This window comes from Apostichopus japonicus, chromosome 16, assembly GCF_037975245.1.
Source record: "Apostichopus japonicus isolate 1M-3 chromosome 16, ASM3797524v1, whole genome shotgun sequence".
Classification (NCBI taxonomy): Eukaryota; Metazoa; Echinodermata; class Holothuroidea; order Aspidochirotida; family Stichopodidae; genus Apostichopus; species Apostichopus japonicus.
This window is the reverse complement of record NC_092576.1, coordinates 6,271,185-6,280,596: the sequence shown is the minus strand read 5'-3', so window position 1 is coordinate 6,280,596 and position 9,412 is coordinate 6,271,185. Positions and strand designations below refer to the sequence as shown.

Sequence of the window (9,412 nt, the reverse complement as noted above, 5' to 3'; positions counted from 1 at the left end):
TAACACCTATTGCAAGGCGAATGCTTTCTTAAAAGATGTTTAAGATTTGGTCGTAGAAAAGCTAGATATTAGCGTATTTTCCAAATATAAAAGAGGGTTATATAAGGGTCATATGAGCTCTAAAGACGATACAGAAAATTCTCGCAATGCGTTTTGCCCGGTCCAAAGAGTGCTTGACCAATTAAAATGACCACTACATCAACACTTCTAAATGGATCTAACGGGACCTGAAAACCCCCTGGTCCAAAGAGTGCTTGACCAACTAAACTGACCACTACACCGTCACTATTTAAATGAATAAAAAGGAAGAACGAAACGTTTTGGGCCCTATCAAGACCAGGACGCCTTGGACCACCTAACCAATGGGTCAAATGAACTCTAATGACAATGAAGAAGAGTACCATAATGCGCCTTGCCACCGCCGGCTAAAAAGTGGCACAGTGGCACAGTTAAGTTCGTTAAATGTATTTAAGTACAGGAAGCATTGTAATCATTATTTCGTCTTGTTTGAACTGCATGAACATTATAACCTCTGAAAGAATCAATTACCCCGAACCATTAGTTTAGGAACAATTTATCACTCAAAATAGCACATTTATTTAGGAAAAAATACCAATAGTGAATATTTTGGCAATTTTAAGTTGGCGTAACTCCACAGGACAATGCTTTTATAACCTTTTTTGTTCATTGCATAAATAATTTTGACATTCCGATCCACTCATTCCGATACACTGACAGCTTGGCCCTTTATGGTAGGTCATACGGGTATGGCAAGCCATATGGGGGGGGGGGGGACAAACCCCGCATAATATATCTTCGCATTAATTCGAATACACGTACTATAAGTCACACAATAACTGGCATGTCTTATAGCTTTTACAAACGAGTTTCGACAGTTATCACATTGTAGCCTCGCCAGTGCAATACATAAGAGAATGCAAAGTTAGTCTCAATTGACATATACACCCAGGCCAAACGTACTTGATCAAGACAACAACAATGAGGTGCGTAGCGAGGAATTTGCCAAGGGAGAGGCGAAGCCTGCAAGCAAACTATCTAAGTGTAGGGCCACCATAAATACGTTGGCGCGTAGCGTCCAAGAAAAAAATTCCAGATCGCTAGAAATGGCACTTCCCAGGCCTTGTAAGTTGCATCTAAGCATTTTCTATTTGCAATTACTAGCGATATTATTTAAAAAATATGATGTGGGGGGGGGGGCGGTCGCCTACATCGCCCCCATTGGCTACGCGCCTGACAACATTGCTCGTCCAACAGACAAAGAACAGCATTTGAGAGTGATCTCGCGAGCCCGCCAAACCATTTATCAGACAATATTTGAATTAATGCGCAAATAAATTGGATTAAATACGTGTGTTTATTCGAATTAATACGCGGATATATTTAAACCTTATGATTGGCTAATAATCTATACGCGTATATATTCGAATTAATACGCGTAAATATTCAAATTAATACAAAAAATAAATGCTGCTTTAATGTCCGTACGAATTAAAACTATTACCGGTAGTACTTCTATTATACCGGCATTAATTCTCAGCCAATCACCATGCCATGCAGCTTCATATTCCCGGCATGAACTATAATTAATACCGGTATTAAATATAATTAATACCGGCATAAATATAATTAATACCGGCATTAAATAGACCAATCACATTAGAGAATTCTGAAGCTGTTATCATGCTCTGAGCTAGTGTTAATCATTCTTATATTTACTGCAGCGTGAAATCAGCGCAAATGTTTCTGCTGTAGAAAGCAAAGTACAACGCAATGGAACGCATGACAGACAAAGAACGATTTCTGCATGATTTTCGTTTGGAAGCGAATGATAATGGAAGGTTATTGACAAATGTTATTTTTTCGCAGATGTACGTGTGGAATGACGGATCGTATAGTGAGAAGCTCTCCTCGTGTTTACATGCGACGTTGTAACCAATCAAAATAGATCTCAGAAAAGCTTAGGGTTTCAGTCAATCACAGGCATTTCCTGGATATACAACATGACTGTGCCCAAAGTGTTAACTTATGCCGACCCCGGTTCCAGTAGTGTGCGAGAAATTACGTCAGAAACAGTGCAGTCAAGACCTTTACTTATTACACATGTCATTTTATTATGTTGACAAGGCAACGTGAAGCCTTAGTTCTTATTTTTAATATGAACGCAATGCATGTGTGCCCGGTGACTGTGCTGAGGAACACTAAGTAAAAAGTGGTCGGATTTGCACAGAAAAAAAGTCGGCGTAAGTTAGTGCGTTACTTGACAATTCGTCCATATGACTTCAAGTCAAGGTGGACACTCAGAGTGAGACTGGAGTAAGTACTGTATTAGGCAAAGGCCTAACACTTTATGTTAACGTTCACAGCTCGTTAGGCATCTGGACAAGAAACTCAGGATCTATTGAAGATTCGTGTGGATCTTCCCAGGCAGGTAGGCCTAGGCTATGTAATGTTTCTTCTCACATGTTTGTTCAAACAAGAGGTTATTAATTCTTCCTATTTTACCAGGATATTTCAAAAATATGGTAGATTGAAGACAAACGATGGTCTGTTTGAGATGTTGAAATGTAATGGTCTCCAACTGTGTAATCTCATTGAACTTCAATAGGGCTACATGTTATAATATTCGTTGCAAATTTGTGATTGGCCATGAATAACATTGTCTGCGAAAAGAAAAAAACAACAACAGTTTTATAGGTTGCTCAAGATTATTCTTCCCCTGATGAAGTCTTTTCAAAATATGTGGGCTGTGTGGGATGCAATATAGGTCTATATTCCAAAAAGTGGAGATTTACTCCACATCCATGACTGATTCATCATATTCAGACATTCATCCCCCTGCTGATGGTTTTCCAAAATTTCATTCCCAATGTATGGCGATTGTATTGAGGGAAGATTTGGTGTTATCACATTCAACTCCAAAATTGGACTTCAGTTTCAAAATTCCAGGTGTTAGTAACAATAACATATACTAAATTGATTTCTTTCTTTCTGGAAATTGTTAGTGCGATTATATAATCTGTTCTGGTGATGGTCATTCAGTAGGTGGTTCAATTCCATCAACATATATCATACTGCCAAACAGCTTCCACAAAGAAGGTCAAGTATGCGGCACCATATAGTTTCTTGTAACAAGAGGAGTTACAGGAGTTTTAAGTGACAAAGCTCTTGTTCAATTTTCTCACATTGTCTACAGGTGATAATCTCGCTTTTAGTTTCCATCACTCAACACAGCAATTGCAATGTGAATGGTACGGGTAATTTTAAAGCAATCACGACTTCATTATAGACCATCCACTGGTGTTCCAATAAAAAACCCCAGATGAGTTGTTAGCTCGGCAACTAACTTCAGATTAAACAACAACAAAAAAGTAGAAAAGGAACATGTTTGAATGGTGCCATCTCATACTTTGGAGCTACTGGAACAGATAACTAATATATAAAGATATGAACAGCTTTAAGAAAACTGGTTATTCACCATAAGGCATGTGTAAGGGGACCTGAAGTTGTATCCCACCAGGGTCAATTGTAGGCCCACAAGTTTAAACAGGAGAGACATTTTTATTACACACACAGGCATACGTTTCTCATCAGAAACTACAATGTTGTGCATATTGGTGAACTATGCAAATATTACAGCATGTTGGTACTGCTGAGCTAACAATGGATGGTTTTGAATTTGAGCACCTCTTGTAAAGCCAATGTGTTCATAAGCACCATGTGATGACTGGAAATAGCCACATATTTTCCCAAGTAGTCCCTTTGTGCTCAACTTTGCAAACTAACTACCCCAGATAAAGTTATCATGAACAATATGCATAATGTTCTCCATAATTTCTCCCACCTATCATAATCGTAACCCTAGGTTCATCGCTCCCACCCAGGGGACATTAGTCTTAAGGGGAGCGGGGATTCTTCGGCTGCAATGGGGTCAACTACCTGCACCGAGATACCCGGTTGTTAGTCACAAATATAAACAATGCGCCTCGTGACCTATACTGACCTACATTACTACTACAGTAACTACTGGCAACACACGAACAGATAGAATTATACAAAAAGCATATATACAGCTATGTATGCAATGTATATATTCGTAACTAAAGAAATACAGAAAGTGAAAAAAGAGGTACATCTTGATAGGGTTATAAGCAGAAATCAGAAACAAAGAAGAAAAGGAAAATAGTGACTAAACTTTTAACATGAAGGTAACATATGGGTGTTCTCTCCGGACCAACGTACAAAGTACAAGGCACCTCCCAGTATGTGGAATGATTGTGTTAATGTCATGCTTTTAAGTTGTTCTTAATTGACAACAAGTAATCCAACATGGCTATAGCATATGAGTAAGAGCATAAACTTCTAAAAATAATTATATCCATTGAATTCAAAACTTTATACTCATGGTTTCGTGGGCAATTACTTGACAGTGTAATACCCTGTAATACCAAGGCTACAATCAGAAGTCATGACAAAGTAAAAACATGAGAAATGATCTCAGAGCATGTGAATGACTTGTGAATGTTCATTTCAGGAATATCCAGACCTGTATGGCTGTTCATGATGAACATGATGAAATCCTGATTACCACTCGATAACCAAACTGGTTGTTTCAGTCGAATGGACCTAATACCCAATATTCCAGACAGCAACTTAACATATGTGCATGCAGGGTAAGCAATTGGAGGGACGCAGGCGGGGGGGGGGGGGGTGGTGATGCCCTTATTGTATATTGATATCACCCACAGTGATTTCATGGGTATTGTACATTCTATCAGTAACCTATTAACTTCATGAAACAAATTCTGTTGAAAGAAAAAACCAAGGTGGAAAGACATAATGGGTAATTTATAACATCAAAAGTCAAATAGATTTGGTAAAATCCAGGTCATGTCAAAAGTTTGATGAGAAATTTATTTATTAAGTTGACATAATAAGCAATTGGTAGCAAGTACAGTAGGGTCATGGTATCACTTACCTTCAGTGGCTCCATGTGTCATTTGACTGATGATGAATGCTGTCTGCTTGGTATCACACTCACTTGAAATGTTACCATATACTTATCACATATCTTAAACAGTATGAGCTTATCAAATACTCACCTCCCTCCTCCCCCCACAAACCCTACCCCCACCTGAGTGAGAGATTTGAGAATAGCTAATTTGTACTATTCAGGTACTGGTAGCGTCCCTGCAGCCCCCGAAACGAATTGCCGCGATGACGTCACAGTCGCTCGTCGTTCTCAACTGTCCAAAATATATGTTACATTAAGTTGGCGTGAGGTTCAATAATTCAATTCTCCTGAATCATTAGGGTGAAAACAATTGGTAAATTTCTTGCATAGTATTGTAAATGAAGCTCTTGTTCTTATTTAATTTTGTTTAGTTGTGTTGAGATTGAGTGAGCTGGTCTTGACTATTAGTTGCGATAGATTCCCCCATGACGTAAAACAATTCTCAATACACATTAACAAGCGGGTTACAATGTGCAAGGTAGCGGTGCATTTAGAGTAGATCATATTTTACTTAATTACATGTAGTTTAACATTATGTCCTAAATAATGGCAGGTAAAAAAAAGTTTTATTCATGAAATTTGCTTTTGGTTTTAAAGAATGTGAGGTGCATAAAGCTGATATTAAGACCAGTTTACTTTTTTGGATGTGTAATATAGTCTGCTTTCCATTTCACACTTATTTATGCATTTAATTGGTAATCATGGTGATTGTGCAGCCTTTGATGATCTATACTTTTAATAGGCAGACGACTGGAATATAAGAAACAATTACCACATTGTAGAGAATGAGTCTTGTTACTAATATTTGTATTATTCTTCACTTTGAAAATAAAGTGTACAAAACCTGCAAAGTGCATGGTAAATTCTAATTTACATCATTTAAATGACAGTAAAAATGAGAGACATTAATTTTTTTGACAGCTTATGCACGTAAAACAATATAATTAATATCGCAATGTCATTGACATCATATTGGAGTATACAAATAACCCAACATGAACAATTAAAGGTCAAATAGAGTAACAGTAACGAAATACAACCTAGACTGATGGCAGTTGATTACAACAATCTACAATATAAGTCGCTCTTCAAGTAAACTTGATTTAATAGTTTTGAGTTTCAGAGTTACTCTGCTATAATGGCAATTGAAAACAATCACAGAACTCCTTCTGCCAGTGTAACTTATGCCACATGACTTGAGACCAACCCTTTATTTAGAGAGGAATTTTTGGTGATGAGTCTGTTTTTACAATTCCATTTTTATTGGACAATTTACAGACACGTTACAGACATATTACAATGGATATCACATGACTTGCATACCGTTTGGAAGAACATACATCATTAAACATTTCAGTATGTTCTGTCAAGACTATATGTATATTTTTTCCCCTCAAATTTGGAATAGAGTTGTTGGTTGATAGCTGGTTTATGTGTATTTCTCCTTGCTCTCTCTATCCAATTGGTTATTCTATTGAAACTGCAAATTTTGTTTTATATTCCTTTTGGTCATTGCTTTAGTTTCATGATGGGCAAACATCGTCAGGGGAGAACGTAATCATTATGGTATGAGGAGGGAACGAACAATTACTTTCTATCATCAGGTCCGTATTACCTCAATCATCGTGTGACCGACGGCTCTGGAACCAGTAGTAGGGGATTTTCCTACTCAGCCTATTTTACGAGTGGTAAGCTAATACTTATCAATAAATACTTATCCCCGTAAACAGGACTTAGCTCCCCTGAAAGAAGATACATCTCTAGCTGAAACTTTTAGTCCACCTCTCCTACTGGCTTTATACCAACCTCCTAATCTTAGAACTCTTCTCACTTTTGTCAGATTTCATCCAACCCCCAACACGTACAGAGGTAACACTAGTTGTAACCGGCATGCAAACATGCATGGATGTTTCGATAATATCATTACACTAGACTTCTGCTTGTTCACCAGAACTAGCTCGCATAATACGAATGCCCTGAACCACTAGTTTGATGTATAATTACACTATGGCATGGTCTGCCTAATGCATGTGGCTATACACACCTCCACAGAAGCAATAGGGGTATTGTACACAGTGTGATGCATCCCCACACCAAGTATGAGATCTTTTCATGATTCATACCTTGAGAGAAGGTTTTCAATATTTGACCTCATTTGTACTCAATATAACACAACCACATGATTGGTATGAGAAGTATCCATGCCTCCTATATTGATATATCCTGCTTACAATGTTTGCATTTGTGATGTCTGATGACCTCAGATGACCTTCGACCGCTACAAAAAACTTATACTCTACTACCTTTCTACCCAATATGTCACATATATACATGCCAAGTACAACAAAGTATTCATACTTCCTACCATGAGATAATGTTTCAAGGTTTTCACAATTTGATCCCTGGTGACCCCAAATGACATTTGAGTTTAGTCCAAGCTTCCCTTCTTGAGATATTGTGTTTACATGCACGGCATCACACACAAACAACACTTACAAGAACGTATAGGTTGTAATTGTTTGCTTATCAAAGGCAAGAGTAGAGTATAGTCACATATTGTAATTACATACATAACCTTGTTAGAGTGGAAGAAGAGTATTGTATATAGGTAATTCCTACAGGTGTAATTAAGCACACAGTCAATTAAGCTCAGACTGTAATTAACAGTGAATACAGAAAGACTTGCTGCCTTCCTCTGCCCCTCTCAGGTGAAAAAAATCCTTGTAACATCACCGCTAGTGATATGTTCAATAATTCAATTCAATTGCTTACAATAATCCACAACGTGATTTCTGTCATTATTCTCTAAACGTTGATGCTTTAACTACAACATTTTCCATTTAAAATATCTGACAAGTTTTGCACATTCTTCATTCCCCTGTTCTGTTAATTAAGGCATTTTCCATTTTTGTGATGTTTGCGGGAGATATCTGTGAATTTATTGTCAGCTTTTCTAACAAACGAATTCCTGGTGTTCTGTGCTTCTTGATATCAGTAATATCTTCCAGAGGAAGTTGGAAAATATTTGCCAGCAGGGTAGATTGGTCTACATCAAGATGTTCTGATAAGTTTCGCTTTAGCTGATCAAAAGATTTGATGATGGCTGTAAGGTTGAAAGAAAAGGAAATTATAAATATTGTACATGCTTTACATGAAGTGAATGATACTGATCCTGTTTTATGCAAACAATATCCAGAAATGTGAGACAACAGTGATGCGTCCCTTACACCCAGGGGCAAAACAAACGTTAAAGCACTGAGTATTCAATGACACTAAAAATAAAATCTGATTTAACTCCCATATTTAAAGCAGGTGGCTGAATTTCATTAATTTTTATTTTCCACTGCAATCAGACTTAAATACAGTATCAATACTCGGTCTAAATGTGTTGCTTTGGTATAAAGTTGATGTTAAGCACCAAAGCACACACCAACATTTTACATAATTTAGGACTTCCAACCTTTCATATGAGATGTGAACATGTAATCTAACTTTTTATACATCAACATTGTACATACTGACTACAATTCCTTACATATGAGATGTGTACACCTAATCCTACTTTGCATAGAGGAGTCCAGGCTGTAGTTGTTGTGTCAACTGGTGGACTATAATAATCAGCTATTTTCAATACTTGATATTAAAGAACCTTTCCTAGTTTACAAATCTGGTAGTGAGCAGAATATGGTAATAAATAATCTTCAGCTGCATTAACATGCTAAAGTAATTATTCACTCACATGCAGGTGGAATGAGCTGGGATGGAGATGTGATTCAGTCAATGTTTCGTAAATTTTCAATCTGTGAAGAGGAAAGAGAGAGGTATGCTTTATGATTCTACTAGAAAGCTAGTTTGTGCATATTTCACATCTATCTATTAAGAGTGTATCTCAAAAAGCGGTTTAACAAATCGAAGATATTAATAGAAAATAATAGGTTGTTGAGATGTCGTGTTTACAAGGTAGTCGTCATATCCACACACACACACATACCTGCCTTGCATACCATTGGAGGACATTGACAAGGGACCATCTTTCGAGGACACTATGTTAGGGGTGAAGTAGCCTTAAAGCAAAGAAACACGTTTCAGTTTATGTCATTGACCAGTCATCTATAACTTCTTGGAAACCATCTGTCGTTTGTTCTTTGAAGTGACATCTTCTATACATGTGAGAACCACACACATTATATCTGGTTGTTCTATGCATCTAAGGACGTTCTGCGTATATCCAGAACTGTTAGTCATTAGAGGACAATGTATGTATGAATATGATTGCTATTCTTTTGAGGACAGCTTATGCATGATGTAATGTTCAAGTTGGTTTATTAGTAAACATTAAATTGCTCATTGTGACCACTATGGTCTAACCTCAAGAGTCTT

At 37.2% G+C, this 9,412-nt stretch overlaps 1 protein-coding gene across 3 annotated transcripts in view; it reads right to left on the bottom strand.

Annotated features, from left to right (window-relative positions):
* Window positions 1-5,822: 5,822 nt before the first annotated feature.
* Window positions 5,823-9,412, bottom strand: part of LOC139981911 (uncharacterized) — a 41,290-nt gene continuing 37,700 nt past the window's right edge. For all 3 annotated transcript variants that reach the window (XM_071994323.1, XM_071994322.1, XM_071994325.1), the window contains 2 exons: window positions 8,772-8,832; window positions 5,823-8,135 (listed from right to left, as the gene is read on the bottom strand). In XM_071994323.1, coding sequence (XP_071850424.1) covers window positions 8,806-8,832 — 27 coding nt within the window. In that variant the 3' untranslated portion in view covers window positions 5,823-8,135; window positions 8,772-8,805. The remainder of the gene's footprint in view (window positions 8,136-8,771; window positions 8,833-9,412) is intronic.